The sequence below is a fragment of the Cottoperca gobio genome, chromosome 5 (genome assembly GCF_900634415.1).
Source record: "Cottoperca gobio chromosome 5, fCotGob3.1, whole genome shotgun sequence".
Classification (NCBI taxonomy): Eukaryota; Metazoa; Chordata; class Actinopteri; order Perciformes; family Bovichtidae; genus Cottoperca; species Cottoperca gobio.
Window position 1 is genome coordinate 1,425,557 of NC_041359.1, and position 24,562 is coordinate 1,450,118.

Below are 24,562 nucleotides of genomic sequence, written 5' to 3' on the forward strand. Positions count from 1 at the left end.
CACCACATAGTTACTGACATTGCCGATGTAAATAAAACCTCAGTAAATATGGACTAATGAATTAATAGATGATTAATAGATAACAGATGAAGCCATCTGGATCAACAGCAAGACTTCTTCAATTCCTCTAGAAATAGAAATATTATTTCAACTTGACATTATAAGTGTGGGAATGGATGAAATGGCTTCAGCAATTGTTGCCTTATTGTGTAGATGTGAAGAGCTTGTGCAGCACCAGGATTTACTTTTACTTTGGGCTTTTACTGCAATTTAATGCAAGCATGAAATTAATGTTTTTACATAACATACTATGGCATTACACAATTCAAATCCCCAACAGTGATACATGCTAAAACACTGCAAGCAAAAACACTGCGAGTTAATTTAGTCACATCATGGTGCGTTTGAGTGAGGTATGAATCTGACACCAGTGTTTCTAGCATCAGTTAGTGTTTAATTGTTCACTGAAACAGGCAAAAAATTTGACCGAAGACTTCATGTCCATAAAATGTCTTTAATGTAAAAGTGTGACTAAAATGGAATTTACAACTACAACAAAATCTCTCTTTACTCATGGAATCTAAATGACCTTCTTCTCCTTCAACAAGCGCCAGACTGTTGAAAAATGACACATGAGAATTGTCACTATAATTTGATATCTACAGCTTGATGTGATCAGATTGTTTGGGTTAGATTTTATAGTGGTGCTCAAAGAAATACAAGTATTACTTTGAAAATCCTACTTTATTTGTGTGTTTGAGTTCGTGTAGAAACGTGCAACATGTCAAACAATCAAATCGAACTGATTTAATCTTTTTATTAAATTTAGAAATAAAATACAGTAATTGATGGCATTATAAATTATTCTTTGTTGTATATATATGGCACTATGTTGGTATTTAACAGCAGATGCTTGTCGTCACCTTACCTTTATATACTTTCACTAACTGTTTTAAAACCTGTTTACATTGATGTATCTGTGTATTACTTCTCATTATGCACATACATTTAATACATTTCTGTTTACATGCAGGTTATTCTTTTTGCAATAACTGTCCACCACCAATATATATCAGCCTATTTCATTAAATGTGTTACACCCATTAAGGAGGTTGTGTTGTCTGTTCAGTTTGTAGTTGTTTGTTTGTTTGGCGAGCGGATCTGAATCACAGGACAGATTTTTTACTTATGGAATCAGCCTTAGCAAAGGTCTGCACTGTCTGAGTGCCTTTATAGATTGTATATATATTTTATCCCTATATTTGTTTTTACTTGTTGAATTTCTTGTTTCTTGTTTTCTTGTTTTTTTTGGTAAAAAAACGACTTCATGAAAGAAAGGGAAAAGAAAGGAGAGACCCTGCCCGGAGGAAGCCCGGGGCCCCCATCTGGAGCCAGGCCCAGAGGGAGGGCCCGACAGCGAGCGCCTGGTGGCCGGGTTTTCCACGGAGCCCGGTCGGGCACAGCCCGAAGAAGCTACGTGGTGCCTCCCATCCATCCATCCTGTGGGCCCACCACTCATGGGAAAAACCGCTGGGGTCGGGTGCGCTGTCACACGGGTGGCAGTGATGGTCAGGGACCTCGACGGACCAGACCCGGGCAGCAGAGGCTGGCTCTGGGGACGTGGAACGTCACCTCTCTGTGGGGGAAGGAGCCGGAACTAGTGCGGGAGGTGGATCGCTACCAGTTGGATCTGGTGGGGCTTACCTCCACGCACAGTCTTGGCTCTGGAACCGTACTCCTGGATAGGGGTTGGACTCTATTCTTCTCCGGAGTTACCCAAGGTGTGAGGCGTCGGGCCAGGGTGGGGATACTCACTAGCCCCCGGCTGAGCGCCGCTACGTTGGAGTTTATCCCGGTGGACGAGAGGGTCGCCTCCCTACGCCTTCGGGTTATGGGGGGGAAAACTCTGACTGTTGTTTGTGCCTATGCCCCAAACCGCAGTTCTGAGTATTCGGCCTTCTTGGAGACCCTGAATGGAGCCCTGCAGGGGGCTCCAGTAGGGGACTCCGTAGTCTTGCTGGGAGACTTCAACGCACACGTGGGAAACGATGGAGACACCTGGAGAGGCGTGATTGGGAGGAAGGGCCTCCCTGATCTAAACCCGAACGGTCGTTTGTTGTTGGACTTCTGTGCTAGTCATGGAATGGCCATAACAAACACCATGTTCGAACATAAGGATGCTCATAAGTGCACGTGGTACCAGAGCACCCTAGGCCAAAGGTCAATGATCGATTTCGTAATCGTATCATCTGATCTGAGGCCGCATGTTTTGGACACTCGGGTGAAGAGAGGGGTGGAGCTGTCGACTGATCACCATCTGGTGGTGAGTTGGCTCAAGGGGTGGGGGAAGACTCTGGACAGACCTGGTAAACCCAAACGGGTAGTGCGGGTGAACTGGGAACGTCTGGAGGAAGCCCCTGTCCTGGGGATCTTTAACTCACACCTCCGGCCGAGCATTTCAGCTATCCCTGTGGAGGTCGGGGGCATTGAACCTGAGTGGGCGATGTTCAAAACCTCTATTGCTGAAGCTGCGGTGATGAGCTGTGGTCTCAAGGTCTTAGGTGCCTCAAGGGGCGGTAACCCTCGAACACCGTGGTGGACCCCGGTGGTCAGGGAAGCCGTCCGACTGAAGAAGGAGTCCTTCCGGGTTATGTTATCCGGGAGGACTCCGGAAACAGTTGCAGGGTATCGAAGGACTAGAAGGGCGGCAGCTTCTGCCGTGTCAGAGGCAAAGCAGCGGGTGTAGGAGAAGTTCGGAGAAGCTATGGAGAAGGACTTTCGGTCGGCACCAAGGTGCTTCTGGAAAACCAACCGGCACCTCAGGAGGGGGAAGCGAGGAACCATCCAAGCTGTGTACAGCAAGGGTGGGACCCTGCTGACTTCAACTGAGAAGGTTATCGGCCGCCGGAAGGAGCACTTTGAGGAACTCCTGAATCAGACTAACACGCCCTCTATGGTTGAGACAGAGCTGGAAGCTGATGGGGGATCATCGTCAATTTCCCTGATGGAAGTCACTGAGGTAGTCAAACAACTCCACAGTGGCAAAGCCACAGGGGTTGATGAGATCCGTCCAGAAATGCTGAAGGCTTTGGGTGTTGAGGGGCTGTCTTGGTTGACACGCCTCGTCAACATTGCGTGGAAGTCTGGGACAGTGCCTAGGGGTTGGCAGACCGGGGTGGTGGTTCCCCTATTTAAAAAGGGTGATCAGAGAGTGTGTGCCAACTACAGGGGTATCACACTTCTCAGCCTCCCTGGTAAAGTCTACTCCAAGGTACTGGAAAGGAGGGTTCGGCCAGTAGTCGAACCTCTGATTGAAGAGGAACAATGCGGATTCCGTCCTGGTCGTGGAACAACAGACCAACTCTTTACTCTTGCAAGGATCCTGGAGGGGTCCTGGGGGTACGCCCATCCGGTCTACATGTGTTTTGTGGATCTGGAGAAGGCGTATGACCGGGTCCCCCGGGTGATACTGTGGGAGGTGCTGCGGGAGTATGGGGTGAGGGGGTCACTTTTGAGGGCCATCCAATCCCTGTACGCCCAAAGCGAGAGTTGTGTCCGGATACTCGGCAGTGAGTCGGACTCATTTCCCATGAATGTTGTCCTCCGCCAGGGCTGCGCTTTATCACCAATCCTGTTTGTGATTTTCATGGATAGGATATCGAGGCGTAGTCGTGGAGGAGAGGGGTTGCAGTTCGGTGACCTGAGGATCTCATCGCTGCTCTTTGCAGATGATGTGGTCCTTATGGCATCATCGGTCTGTGACCTTCAACAGTCACTAGATCGGTTCGCAGCCGAGTGTGCAGCGGTTGGGATGAGGATCAGCACCTCCAAATCTGAGGCCATGGCTCTCAGCAGGAAACCGGTGGATTGGCTACTCCGGGTAGGGAATGAGCCATTACCCCAAGTGAAGGAGTTCAAGTACCTCGGGGTCTTGTTCGCGAGTGAGGGGACAATGGAGCGAGAGATTGGCCGGAGAATCGGAGCAGCGGGGGCGGTATTACAGTCACTTTACCGCACCGTTGTGACGAAAAGAGAGCTGAGCCAGAAGGCAAAGCTCTCAATATACCGGTCGATCTTCGTTCTTACCCTCACCTATGGTCATGAAGGCTGGGTCATGACCGAAAGAACGAGATAACGGGTACAAGCGGCCGAAATGGGTTTTCTCAGACGGGTGGCTGGCGTCTCCCTTAGAGATAGGGTGAGAAGCTCAGCCATCCGTGAGAGACTCGGAGTAGAGCCGCTGCTCCTTTACGTTGAAAGGAGCCAGAAGGGAAGATTGGGGTTCCTTACTGGAGCTGCTGCCCCCGCGACCCGATCCCGGATAAGCGGTAGACGATGGATGGAATTTCTTGTTGTGAATGTGACAATAAGTCACTTGAATGGATCCTTTTGTTGGCACCAATAGTAATGCACAGAATACATGACAACCGCAGCTTCTTCAACATGTTCAAAAACGTGAATTCAAGTTGGGAAAGAGTCGTCCTCTGCTCTTGGCAGTACTTTTGAGCTGCTGTGTTCATATCTTAAACTCTGCGCCCCAGACAACTCTCCACAGGATCCCCAGTGTCAGTACGTTCTGATGGAGAGAGCCCCCTAACGCTCCCACCTATAATGTGTGATAGTGTATTCTTTCTCATCCCACCCTTTATGCATTTGTGCCACAGGAGCGCCAGGCAAGCCCAGACACTGTATAACCAGAAGTGTGCTCGGATGTCGCATGGAGTACACTTCACTGAGTTCACAAGAAGAGACAACAAAGCAGTTTTAAGGTGTTCCAGATTATAATGTTTTGGATATAAAAATGTGTTTAATGATAACAAGAAATGCAGTTTGATGTTTGTAGTTTTTGCAACAATTCTATTAGGTAAATATATATTGTTTAGAATTCCGCCATTTTAATGAAAATAGAATAAAGAATTAACTGTTAAACCCAAACCACTTACACACGCTGACGTCTTTTCTCTCTCTGTGGAGTGTTGTGTGGGAGGCAGCTGTAGTACAGTACAGCCCGAAAAGGAAACATTAAAGCTCATCAGTCCAGGAGGAGAGCTTTGCTCTCAACAAGACTCATCAGCGTCAACACAAGCAGGCCCGGGAGACACACACACACACACTCACACACACACACACACACAGATCTGCAGAGACGCGTGTGAATATGTGGGTGTTGTACCTGAGTTTGAGTTTGGCATTCATCATACAGTCTGTGTTTTTTTTTCAGAACATAAAAACCTGTTGGGCGTGCCTCTTGTATACACACACACAGCTACACACAATGTGAGGCGGTGTTCTCAGGTCACCGAATACAAACTAAAGCATGTGAGCGGGGCAGGAGAGCGAGTGGCACCTGGATGAATAAAGAAAAATGCACTTCTGAGGCCGGCGCCCACACACACTCGTCTTTGCATAGGAGCAAACACACTCGCACAAACTGCCGAGATCTATCTGCGAGGGCCAAGTTATTGAGGGCACGGGTTCAAATCAATCTTTGTGGTAGCAAGCTGCAACTGCACAATATCATCAGGTTCAGAGGAAATGTGTGCATACTGCCATATCATAAATCAGAAGGGTGGTGAAGGGAAAGGGAAAGGGACATAAAAGAGCAGATAGAATGACTCCTGTATTGGAGGACAACTGGAGTTACATATCAGTGAAGGTGGCATTTTTGGCTGCTTTTCAAAATAAAGTAGTCTTTTTCTGCCATTTCATCCGGTTGCTTGGAGGGAAGCAATTTCTTCTGCCTACTCTTAACTGCAGATCTATCCATTCCAACTGCTTACTCATTTTTCTTTTGGCAACACATGTTCCACCAGAAAAGTATTACTTTAGGTGACCACAATGACCTTTCCTCTGGACAACATTTGAGACAGCGTGAGCTCTCCACACATTTATTTTTTAACCATTAAAAAACAGTAAAAGAAAAGTTCTTATGGATTGCATTGATCTCTTTTTATATGCTTACTATATATTAAAATATACATTTATTTTTACAGTATTTGTATTTCAAAATGCCCATTGTTTAACTTGCTGGTACTGTTTAACTTTGTACATACATGTATTCAATCAAATGTGATTTGGAACAAACAGCTAACCATGCTAATCATATTAAGCCATACTGGACCAGCAGCTAGCAAAGCTTCCATGGGCCTGAGGTTTATGTTTGGATATCAGTTGGCAAAGCTCTGCTTACATTTCCAAAGAGTGTGGTTGAGGTCTAATTTATTCATTCACATGTCCCTCTCCTCTTGATCCAACGACGCAGGGAGAGAGGTTCTCTGTGGTTCTCCAGAGCTGCCAATTCCACCAGCTTTGTGCTATCAAATCTCTCTCAAATGGATACCCTGCTCACAAATTCTGATTTACTCTGCGATGTATCACATAACAGAAGCTAAAGATACTCTCACTGCTCACTTGGGTCTGCTCACTGGGCCTTTGACATGTGAATGACAATGTCATTTGATAAAATCAAGGTAAATTAAGTCAGTTTGACATTTTTTGTTAACCTTGCTGAGGAAATCAATACAATAGACCCGAAGAGCAGCACTGTGTTGGACTGCATTCATAGATTTTCTGTTTTTAGTATAGTTTGCTTCAATTAATTAACAACGTTAACCACAAGTTTAAAACTGTGATGGAAAGTCATTTGCTGGGAGACAGGGTTGGACATATTCACAGACTGAGAGCAACGGAGTGAAAGAGAAAGTGTAGGCACAGACAGGGCGAGAGAGAGTGAAGTGAGAGGGGAAATATTAACTGGGGCTTAATGGTCCAAGTAAAAGCACACTTAGGTAATCGATGGCCTCTAATGAACTTTTTATTCCTGCCAATTGAGAGTTATAGAGCAGACAATGATCCCAGTCTACCCACAGCTCCACTCAACAGGCCTGACGGGACTTTATTGGTTGCTGGACTTTGATCTTGATCTACAGGTTTTACAGCTCAATCTCACACAGCAATCACAATACTCCAACACAGACAGGCAGGCTCTGTATCTTTCAGAAAAACCAACAGCAAAAACTGAGGAAAGAGAAAATACATACAAAGCACCTTCTGAGGGGAGAATATACATACACACACACACACACACACACACACACACACACACACACACACACACACACACACACACACACACACACACCTCTCAATGCTCATCCAACCCCACACTAAACTCATTTAAATGAGCATTCTGAACTCAATTCATGTTAAGCAGACATTTAAGAAAACTGACTTGAAGAAGAAGAAGAAGAAGAAGAAGAAGAGGAAGGAGAAGAAGAAGAAGAAGAAGATTGATTAGAGTTTTTTCTGCTAACCAATCTTAATTAATAATGTTAGGAACAGCTCTTTCCTGAAAGGAGAACATGTCATTATTTCTTCACTCAGCGTCAGTCGAGCCTCCACAGACTTCACTCAGTGAGTTCACGTCCATCTGATTGACTTTAGATAAAAGAACATCACAACACTGAGCCCTACACTGTGAGTTCAATTTGTCTGGATTCCCCTTGTTAGATAGTGAAACACAACCGTAACAGCTCACCCTGTGTTTTGTTTAATTGTCGTAAACAACAAATACACTTTGGCACAATGATAAACTGATAATGACAGACGTTTAATTTCTGATTAAACACTAAAGTCCAAATCCTACAAACTGGCCTCTTCCTCATATTTCTATAAGAGTATACACACGCTCAAACACAAACAAAAAAGCTTCCTACCTGGAAAAACACGGCCATGGCTGCGATGATCCTCTGCTCCCTCAGAGCTGCGCCGAGGCTGTCAAAGTCGTCTGAGTTGTACATGTAGATCTGCATCTGTGAGAGACACAAACACTGAGTTAGGTTGGGGGACACATAAAGATTTAACCTTCACATCAAATTCAATAAAGACACTACAGCATCTTGATATTTGATGTCACAACGACACGATTAGCACATATAATACATAAAGTCATTGTCCACATATATGCAATTGACAGATATTTCTAAAACGCCAACATGGAGAGTCATTTAAATACAAGCAACTCAGATATTCAAATGATTGCTTCTGTTTATGCGTATGCTTGCAACACATGTGTTATTAACCACCCTGCCAAATTTGAATGTTTCATTTTCAATTTAGTGAAAGATAAACAGTATTCACTGCTCTGAAATGCTGGGGGCGCGTCTGCTAGAGACCAGAGACTTCCGACGGCCGAGCCGGCTGCTTCCTGTTTAGTCCTATGCTAATTTCAATGGGGATCAAATAATTCAATAATAATAATAACACTATATTAAACTTTACAAATGTTATCAGAATGCATTGATCACATTTGGATAGTGAAACAAAACATTTTGCGGATGATGTAACGCTCAAAAATATTTATCCATCGTTTTACGGCTGCATCATTAGTGAGGCCAGCGCGCTCTCATGCACCCTCCGATGCACCCTCCGATGCACCGGCCCACTGGGATTTGACTTTACCCAAACTTTAAGAATTTAAGATATGAAACTGATGAACAGGCCAAACAGAAGGACAGCACCACTTCACAGCTTTCCTGTCAGATTTTCTCAAAGCAATGTGGGCTAAACAAGTTGGATACATATGGAATCAACAGCTCCGGGCTTCATATACTGGAGGAAGGACATATCTAAAAACGTGCAACTTGACATGGAATGATTTGATCACTACGAATGACTATGTTCAGATATACCAGATCCTGTCCTGCTCTGATATCCAATAAATAACATGGTGCTCTGTGTGGGAGTCAAAATAATCTACAGTGTGTGTGTTCATGGTCATGAAGGAACATGTTAGCCAGTGCCACAGATTTTAGTTTATACAACAATGGAAGAATATATATCATTGTTGGTTTGGGTCTTTGGCTGTTGTTAAACTTCCTTTATAATCCATTACATGTACAAACGAATGGGACTACCGCGTTTAGTGAGATTATATAAACACAGATGTAAAGGCAAAAGTGATAAATAAATAAATACTATTTGTGCTGAAGAGATAATCAGGTTGCAGCCTGAAGTGAAAACAATGAAAACACACACACAGACACACACAGACAGACACACACACACACACACACACACACACACACTGACACAGACACAGACACACACACACACACACACACACACACACACACAGAACACACACAGAACACTGGTCAAGCAGTTAGGCACTATTTGTTGTCATGGTAATATGGGGGCATGACGCATTTAGGCACACAGCAAATGTTGAAATGAAAAACACATTATACACATTGTACTGTGTGTGTGTGTGTGTGTGTGTGTGTGTGTGTGTGTGTGTGTGTATAAACTGTCTTTATGTGCACATGTGTTTACACTATATGCAGTGTCTGGGAGCACCTTTCTGGTTGCCAAAAGCAATTCTGGGGTGTTTTTCATTGCCAAGACCAACACTACCAAAATCACTTGCTAATCCTCCCATGAAAGGTCCTGTGCTTGTCTTTTTCATCTAGTTGAGAAGTAAACTGTTGTCAAGCAGCCTGATATAGAGTCTGTTTGGTCAATTTATAGCAGAGACAGCTCAACTGGAACAACACATTCTCCCAAACAAATATTAATTAAAGTCAACATGGGGGATTGTGCTAGTGAATGTAGCAGAACAATTACAATCAGTTTAAACAAAGCAGTATTATATATATATATATATATATATATATAGACAGTTCCCTCCAAAACTATTGGAACAGCGAGGCCAATTCCTTTATTTTGGCTGTACACTGAAAACAATTGATTTTGACATCAAAAGATGAATATGAGAAAAAAAGATCAGTCTTTCAGCTTCTATTTCCAGGTATTTACATCTAGATCTAGATGTCAAACTCAATTGTTTTCAGTGTACAGCAAAAATAAAGAAATTGGCTTCGCTGTTCCAATAGTTTTGGAGGGCAGTGTATATATGCAGCCCTTATATGGGGGATGAGTGCTTTCTCACATAGTGGAATGGGACAGTGATGACATGAAGTGGACAAAATAATGCACTTTACTTTGCAGATGATGCAACATTCAGCCATCGATGACAATTAAAGCTGAGGGACATGGAGCACAAGAGTTTAAAGGGCCATATGCCAGGGGTTTGGTCCAAACTGGATGGGACTTCAGTTCTATGAGTGCGAGAAGTGCAATGAGAGGAAGAGGGCACTTGGACGAAAGGTTATGACCAGATTATCATAGTTTATAAAACAGCAGAGCACTGAGGATGCAGGCATTTCATACACATGACATATGAAACTCACTATTAGAAGATAATCCTACACTCGTTTCGGCCTTTCCTTCACACCCAAATGGCGATTTAGGTTCCTGAAAACAGAGCTTTTATAAAACTCTAACTTCAGTCTTGCTGTGTAGACATCAGAGTATGCGCAGTCATCTATTTTGTGAGGAGACACAAATGAGGCGGCATGTTGTGTAACGGCAGCATAAATCCATCCATGAATGGTGGGAATGGCCCAATAACCTTACTAACAGGACTCTTTACTCCACATACATGTACAGTTACTGTTCCGCTTAATAAAGGATGGATGGAGATTACTGCTACATTATCCAACACTCTCACGACAGACACAGCTGCCAACATTGACGCTTTTAGATTAATGTCTGAGGCCCAACCTGCACACTGGCCTGGACAGCTCTTTAATTGTGTTTTTATCTGAACTTTTTTTTTGCCGTGTTTGTGTGGCTGGAATATTTTTTGGAGAACAAAGGAGAAAAAATCAGTTTACAGTAAAACCTGTGAAGTGTGAACTAGGCCTTAAACACTGTAAAGTTGTTGTGCTGCAATATAATCTGCAATAATGGACAAACACACACATATATATATATATATATATATATATATATATATATATATATATATATACACAGTATATATATCATATGATAAAAAACACATTCTTTCCCACCAGAATTACTGTGTGTGTACGACACACAGAGCCTGTATCCTAGTAAGAAAAAGGGAAAACAATAGATTTAAGTTTAACCCTTGTATTATGTTAAAAAAAAAGGTTTAAGGTCATATTGACCCTTACTGTGTAAATCCACTCAAAACAGTCAAAGAACCAGATAAAACCAATAAGAACTTGAATTTAGATCATATGAACATTTAGAAAAGGGACATACAATACATGTTTTATTCAACAGCCAACAATCCAACACTATATTTAACAATTCTTTACATAACATTTTTCCCTCATCACACTTTAAAAAAAAACTAATTTAACTTTTTTCTCAAAAATATTCTCCTCACATTGTCAATGCTCTCCACATGATGGGCAGAATGTGACTGTGTGCTTTCTGCAGATGTAATTATTGCATTTCACACAAGAGGTCCTTGTTTTACTGAATGGAACAAGACGCTCGTCTACAGTAACACAGGGACCAGGATTGTACAACAAAGGAAGAACTTCGACCCATTTATCCCAAACATCTCTGATCGCAGCTAGTTTGTCTCTTTCTCGTTGACCAGCTCTGGTGTCACGGTTGTCAAAAGGGATCAACCGAGATATTATGCGAAATGACTCCAGAGACATTGTTGCTCTTAAGATTGGCCTTCCATTCTCTTCATCCCATAGACTGGCAACTGCTTCTCCCCTTGACTTGTACACTGCAGCTAATACCTGGATTACAATGTACGCATGCAAGTCAATCTGATCCAGTGGCCTCCATGTCTCTTGACATACACGAATCCCCTCCGAGTTGGTCATGTCCAGTACGATCCTCTCTATTGGTGGGATATGAAGAGCTGAAATGCTGATTGAATATCATCAACTCGTGTGGCAGCAAATCTTGTAGGGCCTGGAGTCAATCTGATGACATTCGAAGACGACGGTCTTCAGCCACTAGTCGCTAGATCGTCTACTACAGTGTTAGTTTGCGGCTCTGGCTGCTTGAATTGGGGATTCAAGTACATTTGCTTGTGTTTTTTCGTATTAACTCTTACTGGTTTTTGTTCTACAGGATCCCTGGCTTCCTGTCCACCCGCCTGCCTGTTACCTGCTACCCACTTCGCCCTCTGCCTCCATGAGCCGGATGTTCTCCGTCCTCCGTCCCCTTTCCCTGGAAACCCCTTCAATAAACCTCCCACCTATTGCTCCAAATTTGTGTCCTGCGTTTGGGTCCATCCCTTGTTGCACACGTGACATTAGATGCCCATGTCACTTCTGTCGAGGATTGCTGCATTCCTTGGTTTTCATCTGATGGAGAGACTACGGCAAGATCTTCATCGTAGGAAAATTCATAATCCAGATCGTCAATAGTATTGTCCTCGGTCTCTGAAACCTCTTCCTCTACACCACAGTCCAGAATCTGTGATAAAGCTTCTTCAGTTGTAAATCTTTTGGAGCTCATTTTTTATTATGTGTCTCAGAGAGATGACATTACAACACTGACGAGGACAAGCGTGAGAAAGCTCCTCCTCTTAATTCACACACACCTGGTTCTAAATGGCTGTTCAGAGCCAGTCAATATGTAAACAAATGCAATCAAAATAAAGTGCATCAAAGAGACATGTTGTCTTTGGGTCTGAACAGCTACTGACCCACATCAAAGTGTTGGGGTCAAAATGAACTGCAACATCATCTTTGTATACAAACTGTGCACAGACACTACACGTCTAAGTGTTCAGATATTACACCCCAGTTCATCACCCTAAATGAGAAAGTCATAACATATCAGGAATAAAATGACGAGTTAGAGTTTATAACCAGAACTTTAGTCCACTCTCAAATTGAAATGGGCCAAATTGACCCTTAACATAATACAAGGGTTAAACTTATTTTTAAACAATTGATAAGTTGTTTTTTATTATAACCGGTATAATTCTTCATGAGAGACACAGCAGAGAGCAGAGAGGCAGAGACAGTCCGACAGAGGCAGTGAGTCTCAAGACAGTATGTTGAGCTTTAGTTTATCAGCGTTATGTAAGAAAGAGCCCTTGTTATTTAGACTTGTAAAGAGGTAAAGGTAATATTGTTAAGTCTTACAGTATTTACCTAACAATTATCCAGTAGTAATACATATAATAGTAATTAGGGTTTCCTATATACACATTACTGATACAACAGGACTTTTGGTGGCATTGTTGGGATTTTATTTTATGTTCCCCCCACAACAGTGAAATTAAACATCTACTCTTGAGAGGACTACAACACTGCGTGATCAACATGTCCAGATTAAGTTCCTCAGAATTTTGAGACGCAAAGTATTCTATTAACAGCGATTACTGTATATGAGCTGCATTTCAAATATGGCGATTTTCATATTACTGTTGAAGGAATCCATGCTCCTCCATCGTTACAAACAATGACACAAACCTCTGGCTGAATAATCTACTACAAAAACATCATGTAGTGAAAAATACATAATGGACATGTATAATGTGAGACTCTTTTAGTCCATTCCTCAAGTGTTGATTCTTCTGCTGCTTGCTTGCCCTATCTCGTAGAGGGGCCCTGTGTACATATCTATTGTAATACATTTACCACAGCACTCCATCAGAACTCCAATACAAGCTAAACACCTTTGACATATTATATCCATATGATGTGTAAATCATATCATCGTGATAAACAGTTGCCTAATTACACATCCAAACAACACAGAGAGATTAGCATTAATTTGAAATCCTGTACCTGGCCAGTGTAAGTATCATTTTCATATATTCACATTTGTATTCTGTTTTAGAAATCCAGAAACAATAGCTGCTAAATGCTGCACAGTGTTTACCAGCTACTCACTATGAGTGTGTATGCTAGTGCTGGGCATGTGGTGAAAAGCTGGTTTATCAGCTTTTTAGCTGAAGGTATATTTTCAAGTTCAATCCTTTTTCTTCCTGCCTCCTCAACCTAACTTGGTCCTGCCCTACCTGATGTAGTGTGGTCACTCAAACCCACTGAGGTTAAGTTGAGTTAGGTTTTCAATAAAATGGAATGGTGCAGCCATAACTACCATGGCATCTTGGGCTGAATGTCATTCAGTTTAAGGAACATATACTGACAAACACTATACAGTCTTAAAGCATGGGAAATAAGTTTTATATTTCTTTCTAAATAAAAAAAGGGAAACATTAAGACGATAAGCAAGTCAGAATTTCCAGTAAGTGATCAAAGACTGTTGATCCAAGTTGGTAGCAAAAACACACAAGCACAATTATCAAGCGTACATACAACGGAGATATTTCTCATTCACACACTTGTTTGTGTTCTCTGTGAATTGAGCTTTAACATCTCTGGATTGGATTGAGACAGTGTGTTACAGACAGTGTGTTACAGATATTACTTGTGAAGCGCTCATTGTGTTGCGGCCTGCCCTGAGCCTTCACCCTGCCAACACTAACCTAAGTGTGTCAATGCTCATTTAGCACTTGGCCAACTCAACCAATTTCTCTATATTTATAAGAGAGGGAGGCTTCCAGCATGCAAACACAACTACAGGAGCGTCTGCCAAGACTTGAGGACGGACAGTGCAGGCGGAGAATTCATAACGCCAGCAACAACCTCATCACACTGCTGTCGATCGGTCAATAGCTGCTTGACGTTGGCTAACCGTGGCACAAACTGTGCCTGGATGGGACACATCACTGCTGCTCCAGGATGTCTCCAGATGGCTAGATCAATTAAGTACATGCTGAGGCCTAATTAAGGTCTTTTAACTGATCACCATACAAAATGGGAGCTCTATGGAAGTAATTATTTGCTGAGAAAGGCCCATTTCAGACCTTAAAATACATTATAAGTCCAAACAATGTTCGCATATCTTTGTGTACTTTCCTCCAGATCTGGTTGTCATTGTTAGGGCCCTTCAGTTCAGATACAGTGACATCTAAATGCTACAGCATACAAAGGGCCCATTCCTGTCCTTTGCTTGACCTGCACATAGCCAGCTTTCAAAATAAATGGATTTCCCAGTGTACTGTGGAAGAACTTGGCTGGCCTTTGGGATAAACTGGAAAGCCGAATGCAAGCCAGACCTTATCAGCCAGCACCAGTGTTGGGCCTCACGAGTGCTCTTTTGGGAATTCTTCTGAATGGAAGCAAATCCCTGCAACCAGGTTACAAAATCCGGCGGAAAGCCATAAACCATGAAGAATGAGGGCCGTCATATCAGTAATGACCACAAGGGCTTTATGTGGCATATACAGATGGAGTTTGGTCCATACTGTATATGGCTGCTACATAAAGTCTGGTTAAAAAACAAACAATCAGTTTAAATAAAATAGTGGATGAAGAGAAAAATAACTGAAATGTAGCATGGATAAGTTGTAAGATAAAAAACGAATGTTTTGTGTTGTTTAAGTATATTCCAGAACTAGCACTTGCAGTAGCTGTCTAACCCCCAAGCAATTCATAGTCACATTAAATGCATCAAAAACATGACAGTTCCAAAGCGCTGAAAGTGATCAATGTATACACTTTCATATTACAGCTCTGCTCAGTGCAGATCACATACTGAGCCACAGCAGGAGTTAAAGAGGAAGGACTTGTTTCTTAAGTTGCTCTGGATAAATGTTTCATCACAAATGAAACAGTCTTCAATCACTCTGCTGCACTGCTCATTAATCCAGCCACGGGCAGACGTTTATGTGGCTCAGGTCGGTAATTGACTGCATCTACAGTGAACTCTATCATTTTGCAGTTGTGGGAGTCACTACTTTGTGCTCATGTTTGTCTTTGGAATGTCTTTGAACAGAGTCTCTTTGTATATCAATATCCCCCTCTGGCACCATAATAAGTCTGTCTCTGTCTCTCTGCTCTCACCTCCTTGTGATTGCTATGATCTACCAGGATATAAAAAAAACAACCTTATCAATATCAGGAAGAAGGTACAGCTATAATTTGTATCAATGGAGTGAAAGAGACAGAGAAAGACCTAGGTGAATAAATGGTGCGCTGGGAGGAGTAGAGAGGGAGAAGGAGGAGGAAGCCGGCCTCCCTCTCGGCGATCAGCCTTAGGGGGCCTGTAACAGCACCTCTCCCTTCCTGGAGTTCAAAAGCCTGATTGTGAGAGGGAGAGGGTAGATACACTGTTAAGCCTGGAGGCAAGCCATCTCAACAACACCAAACACCTGATTTATTTTCTGCTCAGAAAAACACTTTTGCGAAGAGAGGGGAACCCTGTCGCTCCAGAGGCAAGCACATCAGGTCAACAGACATCATCACCCAGCCAGCCTGTCGTAGGCTGAGCTGCAACCTGTAATCCGAGCTGCAGGGACACTGATAGGAGGGTCAAGTCCTTGGTTAAAAATACCTCCTGCTCCGTCCACCCAGAGTGAACAGGAACACTCTGGCATGTCTAGAACAACTTCCTTTCAGTGTCAGACAATCACACTTCAAACACACGGAAGAAAAATTAAAGTAATTAAAAGGAAGTGACCGGCCAGCTTATTAGAACCAATCAGAGCCTTCCTGTGTCACTATGACCCACTCTGGTTACTGGATGCATTAGAGAGGTGTGACAACAGTGGGAAGAGAGAGGCATACACCATATCACACATGATGACATCATTGTTTTCTTCTTTTACAATCTATGATGTAATACTCTCTTTCTATTTTTTTGGATTTTGAGGAATTTAGCTGTGATTATTGTATCTCTGTATAAATTATCTTCAGTAACCTTTCTGTTATTTTGTGATAACTTGTGGCAATATTTACTAAATGCTGGTAATGCAGACAATTTTATCAGTGGATGAGCAACCAGTGCTCTGTGACGATCTGAATTCTGAGAGAACTAGAGTGAGCCATGATGTTGGGTTTGTGAGGCCAGCTGACTATTTACTTTCCTACAATGGGCCTGAACGTAAAGATGTATCTGCATTGTCTAATGGATGAAAGTTGAGATAAAAAATGTGTTTTCAATCTATTGCAGTTGAAATAAAGTAAATTTAAAAGTTGGGAAATTAAATTTATGCTATTAATGGTCAGCAAAGATGTGAACAATAAGATGGATACATGTAATATATTTGTTTGTAAATATATTTGGGTTTATAGGCATATATATGTATACATATATATATATATATATATATATATATATATATATATATATATATATATATATGTACTTTAATCCGTATATTTTAATATTTTAAATATTATATATACATATATATATATATATATATATATATATATATACAAAAAAATATTTTAATAGTGCACAAGCATGAACTATACTACTTATGTTGGTCATTTCTCTGCAGTTTAAATATTATCATTGTTTGATTTATTTTAGAATATGCTTTAGTTTTGTCTTCTGCAGTCGTTATTAGTAATGCTAGTTTGCAACAATTACAACCTGCTGGTGGCATAAGATGGGAATTGAGAGAGCACCAACTGGGAATCATCAAACATGTTTGTACCAAAGATTGTGCCAACATGACTTTGACACTGGTTGCTAGCTACCGAGCTATATCCATTAAAAATAGAGACAAAAAATGGCAACAACAGTGGATGAAATCGACTGTGTGTGTGTGTGTGTGTGTGTGTGTGTGTGTGTGTGTGTGTGTGTGTGTGTGTGTGTGTGTGTGTGTATGTGTGTGATATCATCATCAAACACAGATGTGATGTAGTGTAAAGTACTCAATGAAGCATTAATGTGTGGGAAGGTGAGCACAGGAGACAGACTCTCACCACGAACAGGCTGCGGTGATGAATAAGGCAGCCTGCGCTGCTGACACCTTAATGCATCATTATTATAGATGTTCTAAGTGGTTTCTGAGGGAGGGGTGGACATGCTGATTTTAAGCTAACAACCCACCTGAAAACTAAATGTACATGCTTTCATTCTATGATGCAACAGTATTCTATTATCTATCCCTGTGAACAACTGTCCTCAAGCAGGAACTCAAAGAACAAAGCTTGCATCACTCATGTCTTTGAAAACAAACAAACACACACACACACACACACACACACACACACACACACACACACACTCACACGCACGGTCCATCTTATCTGCTGTGAAAATGTTATGTTTTATGGACATAGCTTGGTAACTAGCAGCCTGTGCTAAATTCTTAATCCTACAAAGCTCTGATTGGACAAGTGTTTCTCCAGCGAACAGTTAACATTACATTACATTACATTAATGTAATCTAACATTTAACACTCTTCTCTTTTGAATTGGCCTCTATCTTCACAGTTTGTGCCTAAACCTTAATGTGGCCTATCAGTGGCCAACGGTCATACTGTATGAGTCATCTTTTTACAGTAGTGTGTAATAGTTTTGGAAGGCACTCAATAGGCATCATTTAAGAGATAAAGGGGTCATTTTATAAGGCAATGACAAACATATATTGTTGTTTAGCTTTTTATGTATCATGTATCATGTTTTGTCCTCTCAGGTCAGACTCCTTCACCATGAATGAAACAATATGTATGACATTGTCAAACAGTTTTCATCCTCAAAAATACTGACATAATATATTTATATATCATTTATATGCAGTGTGTATGAATGTGTTAACAGCTAAAACACACTTTCTGTGTTGAATCACTCTTAACATAAAACACTTCTACTTTCATCAGCTCTGAATATTGGCATTGGGTGTAAAATGCTAACACTCTAGTTGTACATGTATAATGAATATAAGGTAACCATATAGAGCTACGGCTGTTACATAGTCAAGGGTATCTCTGTGTATTTTCTTTTAAGATCTGGTTGGCAAATTCAGTTACAGTTCAACCAATTCAGCCAAGGTTGTCAGGAATGTGTGTTTCAGAGGGGGGGGGGGAGAGAGAGAGAGAGAGAGAGAGAGAGAGAGAGAGAGAGAGAGAGAGAGAGAGAGAGAGAGAGAGAGAGAGAGCTATTGAATGCAATGTTTCTGTAAGACTGAGTGTCTTTATAGTCTGTTTCCTGGCAGAAAAGCGCTGGCAGCACCTTTCAGAAAAGATTTTCAACTGAAATAGCTCGGAGCAGTCGCAGAAAAAAAGTTTGCGCGCTCTGAAAGAAAAACGCAATATGGACACCCTGCCTAAAATGATTAATAAAAATAATTTCAATGTCAACAATATGAATGAAACTTTGAAGCTTAGAACTTTTTGGTAGAGCCACGAGCCACATAGCACTATCCTAACAGGGGAAAGGCGATACATGTATAAAGAGAAAGGCAGTAGGAGCGAGAGGGACCGTAGATCTGGAGGGTGGGGATTAGTCTAGCTTTCTCAAGAATCGCTGACTCCATCTTCAACCAATGATTTTAGCTTTTGCCAAAGGGTGTCAGGATCAGGTTTGTATTCTTGTTGCCCTCAAGATTGTGATGATAACAGAAACAGTGTCAAGATTATGTCAAAGAGTCTTGTAAACAAGTGTGTAAAGAGATAAGAGGGGAAAAGAGAGAGATTGATATCCTGATATATGGTGTAATGGGACGATGGGACGATGGTAAAAGGAAAGCAGAGACAGTTCACAGAAAGGGCAACTGTTTTGTTTTTAAGCTTAGACAGAATCTTCATATGAGGAATTCTGTCATTTTACCGAGGTCCAAATGGTTTATTGGTGGGTAAAGCAGCGAGAGCTTTGACAGTGCTCTCGTCTTGTGTACAGATTATTGTGAAAATCACACAGTGAAAATCTCGTTTTGAAGCTCATAAAGCTAGCATGACAAGCGAACCCCAGAGGGGAGCACAGTGTTGCCTTGTTAACTCAAATCACATCACAGACTGTCTCTCATGTTGCCAAGTTCAAAGTTTGCAATACACTGGTCAATTGCATAAAACCCGTGGGACTTCCGAGGCTGCTTATAGAGTTTGGCAGCGCTGTAGTCTGGGCCTTTGTGTTTTACATATAAATGAATTCCTATGAGGCAGAAATTGCCCGAACATCGAGTGGCATCACAAAAGGAGGAACGGGATACACAGTGGCCTGACTTCATTTCACTCTGCCGTCTAACTCGTTCTCACTCCAACAATACCGGCCCTGAGGTTACCGATGGCGAGACTGAAGGTGATGAGGAAGATCAGTCACTTAATGTACACCCTGTGGCCCTGACCCTTCAGTCTTTACAAATGGCCTGTCCAGGCCAAGATAGTGGCCAGGAAATTGAAAATGCCCACATATATATATAAATGTGCAGCAGTGAACTGAATGTAGGAAAAGTCAATCCCAACGGATGTACTCATGCATGTAGTAGCACATTCTGTACAAACACAATGTTCATTTGGGCACAAAGTTTGAAAGCCTGGATAGATCTGAGGTCAAACGAGCAAGTTGTGATTATCACAACCCACTGTGATATTTAAATGTCTCTCCATTGAACTAAATATACTTTTCCTCACTCATTTACTTGTTTTGCAGGAAACAAAACCTTACTCTGAATTCAACGACAGACTTCTTGTTTGTGTTGCTTCAGAAGTTTTCAAAAGTGTATTACACTATTGGACTGCATTCTTTATCTTTGGGAGCAGTATAACACAATAAAATAAAGTTACAAAAGCTTAGACCATTTTCCCACTCATTATTAGGAGTACGATGATAGTAAATGACAAACAGTTTGATGCTGAGCTCTGTGAGGAGAACACAACAGGTGTAATGCTTCCATCCATCACAGCTGACCACGTTGTCCCCACATAAGAAAAACATATTCTGTACATTTATTTGCACATGCAGATACAATGTAGATGCCCAGTGTTTGTATTGCCATTTTACAGAAAAAAAACTAAGTAAAAGAAGAAAGCAACATTTTGACACAGCTATACCTAACCCACTCAGCGTCAACGTTCTGAACAATTTCTCATTAGATTCCAGGGAATAATTACAAAATAGACATAGATTCATTAATAATAACATTTTTAAATAGCCTCAAACACACACACACACACACACACACACACACACACACACACACACACACACACAGACACACACACACTCACTTCAACTCAGCTTTGAAAGTCATTCACAGGAACTTTAAAAGGAATTCACTGTTTGAGAAAATAAGTTTGTCTGCAGTTTTAGCTGTAATGTTTTTTGTTTCACATATTAAGCTAATGGACGGTAATAATAAAAAAGTAATACCATAACAGTTAAACATAATTCTAAATAACTGGAAAAGGTAAATCAGTGAACATACACCTGTATCAGTTTGTGATGAAATGTTGTCATCTACTCCTGATTTTTACAGCAGGACAATATTCTGTCGTAAACAGTATAGAAAATAATGGACTCAAGATAAAATGCCGTCACTCCACCTGGGCTTTGTTTTCTTACAGGACAAATCAGTTCTCTGTAGCGTTGACATTCTAGTTTAGAATGAGAATACTATATATATATATATATATATATATATATATATATATATATATATATATATATGTATATTTATAAAACGGACATGTCAAATCAAGCAATGTGATTGGTTCTTAGCAATGGTATAATGAGCGTATATCACGGGTAGAATTGTAGTTACTTTTCACAACAAGTCAGTATCCCTCCGAGAAAAAGCTACAACCGATACAGCTGTTGAATTATGTCCGTTAAGAAACAAACTTACAAAGCTTTACTCTGGAGGAGTGGATTGATCAGTGCCTATCTCCAGAGAAAAAAGCCCCTAAAAGACGACATGCAGAGCTACGTGAAGAGCAGGTAGACCAAATGGAAAAAAAACGAAACGAACAGAACACCGTGAAGCAAACAAAATGGGCAGTTAAGTGCTTTGAAGACTGGTGTCAGGATAGACTTGACACCAGATAGACTTGGAGTGTGTATTTTTCATTCATATTGCCACACATGGTAACCGTTTTATAAAAGCAATAGCTCACTTCAGACCGTGATATATTCTCATTATATCACAGTTAACCCTTAACTGTGATATAATGACCATATACCATGGCCTGTTGTGAGCTATTGCTTAAATATATATATATATATATATATATATATATAGACACATAAGCCTTTATACCATATTCATATATTATGAGCAAACACAATTTATCTCAACATGATTCTTGTTTCTTCCATATCAAGTAGCTACTTTCATAACTAAACTGCACATCTTTTCAGCAAATCTCACATGATCCTTCTCACACATCTCCCACTATATCCAACTCTGATGCATATTTCTGCACAGATTTTGAAAGATTTCTAAAGCTGCAAATTCCAGCCAAATAATTGTAGTAGTAGTAATTATCTAAACTAAAATAAATATAAAAATAAAATAATATATCAATGCAGTATTTCAGCACTCTTCAAATCTCATCTTTAACTTTAAAGAGTCACTGAAAGTGTAATCGCAAAAAGCCGGTTCATGTTAAGTGCAAATATCGTGATTAAATTGTGATTATAAAAACACAATGTGTGCAGTCCTGTAGTGTAGTGTTGTGTTTCATTTTATCAGCTTTCACTTTAGACATGTATGAAATCTTTGTGCCAATAACTGTGTTGAAGAAAGGAATGACTGCAGCACTACAGCAGACATGTTAATGGAATATGTCACAGGCTCAACAATCACAGACAACACAGTGAGACACTTTTCAGAGACAGACCCTCTGCCCACAGGAAATGTCATGTAAGTCTCTCCTCTGATTCCAACCATAAGACAATGATTCAAAAGCATGTGTCCTGACAGAAACCTCTGAGAACTCCCTTCATTCTTTTCATCAACCTTCAAGTGTCTCCTGGGACAGCTCTGTTGCCTCAGGATGTAAATGTAAAGCAGGAGATACTCTGGGACTGGCAATGCTGCCATGACCCCGCAGAGAGAGCTGCGAGTCCGGGCACAGCGGCCTATGATCCCCCCTGAGGGACTGACAGATCTGAGGCGACATAAGCAAGGCTTTGTGTGAAAACAGACAACAGAATGCGCCGCATGGAGTCCACGTCCTTGCAGAGAGGAGAGAGCGAGGACATCAAGAAGAAGGGTTGATGCAGTCTTTCTCTCCATCTGAGCCCCACTATGGGGTTTTGAATTCGCCGTCCCCTCACGCAGCTGGAGAAAGGGCGTCCATCAAAGAAGGTCATACGTTGCAGCGTTGCCAGCCACTGATGCAACGCACACTGCCTTTCATCTGCATCGCCACCGCGGCTTTAAAGAACAGATCGGAGACGCGGGGACAGGGCTGTACAATCTGGGTTATGCAATATGTTTAGAGCGTGCTCTGACCTCGCACAATCTATCGTAAAAATCCAATTGAAATGCATTACATGATAAATGGCTCCAGAAGTCAGCTGTGGCTTTTTCAATTTCATGATTGTTACTTTTTCATAAAAGAAAGGTGTTCTTTACCAAAAAAGCAAAATACACATACAATGTGGTGGGGGCCGTCCCTGTCGACAAGTCAGATTATTAAAAATGATATGAACAGGCTTTGCAACTGGGACAGCATCTATTTGCCCTCTAGGTAGCATTGGGCTTTTAAAGAATGACTATTTTGTTTTGTGTCATTGAGACCAGGCACAGGGAAAATAACGTTATGTTAGGAATGGCATGTGTTTCCTATCCGGAGGGAAGGCCAATCATAAATAAAACAGAAATAAATATAAAAATAAGGGAGTATAGCCTGGCAGTCATCAGTTATCTTTGAAGGTTTAATGGAATGTAGCTGGCTGAGAGAGAAAAAGAGACAGAACAAAAAGGAAAGGGGAGAATAAGAAAGAAGAGGCAATAAATGAGGAGAGCACAAACAGCATAAAAGCAAAGGGGCTGGATGTAATAATAAGACAGGAAAAACTCCTAGGATACCATTACTAATAAGATCAACAGCACAGAAAAAACAACCTCTATCACCACCATATGGTTATTTACAGAGCACCTCCATATGTCAGCCTGCAACATACAGAAACACTGATTTACTTACTACAGGGGAAGAGAAGAAATGTTGTTTTTCCCCAGCTCTGCCTGTCTGTCAGTGTTACAGCACAGTTGCTCTGCATCCATCCATTCAATAGTCTGTCTCTCGTCACTGACATGCTGCTGCATCACTTCAGACAGCTGACTGCTCACCTTTCCTTTCATATACCAATGCACACACACTCCTAAGGCCTGCAGGTACTTCATTCATAAATATACACTTAATACATGCACACACACTTGGTAAGTCCAAGTCTGTGCTTTTCTTGTAATGATCAGTTTTTCATTGATATCAGTGTATATGATGGCTGAGAAGTACATCATCAGCACAGCTGCCTGCACTGGCAGTGAAACGATTTCATTTGTATTGGCTAAGAGAACTGCAAAACGCCTGTGTGCTGCAGGACTGTGGCTGAATGTTTGCAGTGCAGAGACACCGAGTATGAACTGAAGCTTCTGCTGTGCTGCTGACATCCTGTGTCACTCATGTGCCACTAAAGGTCAGTGTTGCTTGCTTTAGCATCACTGCGACACAACTGAAAGCTTCGTAAAAAGCTGACCTTGAGGTGAAATATTTTTTTTGTGAAATAACAATTTCCAAAGTCAAAATTAACTTTCATGCTTACCATATAGGCCAGAGGTGTCAAACTCAATCACAGAGAGGGCCAACATTAAAAACGGGGACTACATTGAGGGCCAAACCGGGTCAACATTTATTGAACAGGATACACATATTGGATAATATTCATATTATGGCGGGCC

At 41.5% G+C, this 24,562-nt stretch overlaps 1 protein-coding gene across 2 annotated transcripts in view; it reads right to left on the reverse strand.

Annotated features, from left to right (window-relative positions):
- The window catches only part of LOC115008088 (receptor-type tyrosine-protein phosphatase gamma-like), a 377,770-nt gene that overhangs the window by 102,232 nt on the left and 250,976 nt on the right, over window positions 1-24,562 (reverse strand). For both annotated transcript variants that reach the window (XM_029431375.1, XM_029431374.1), the window contains exon 5: window positions 7,716-7,811. In XM_029431375.1, the coding sequence (XP_029287235.1) occupies window positions 7,716-7,811 (96 nt within the window). The remainder of the gene's footprint in view (window positions 1-7,715; window positions 7,812-24,562) is intronic.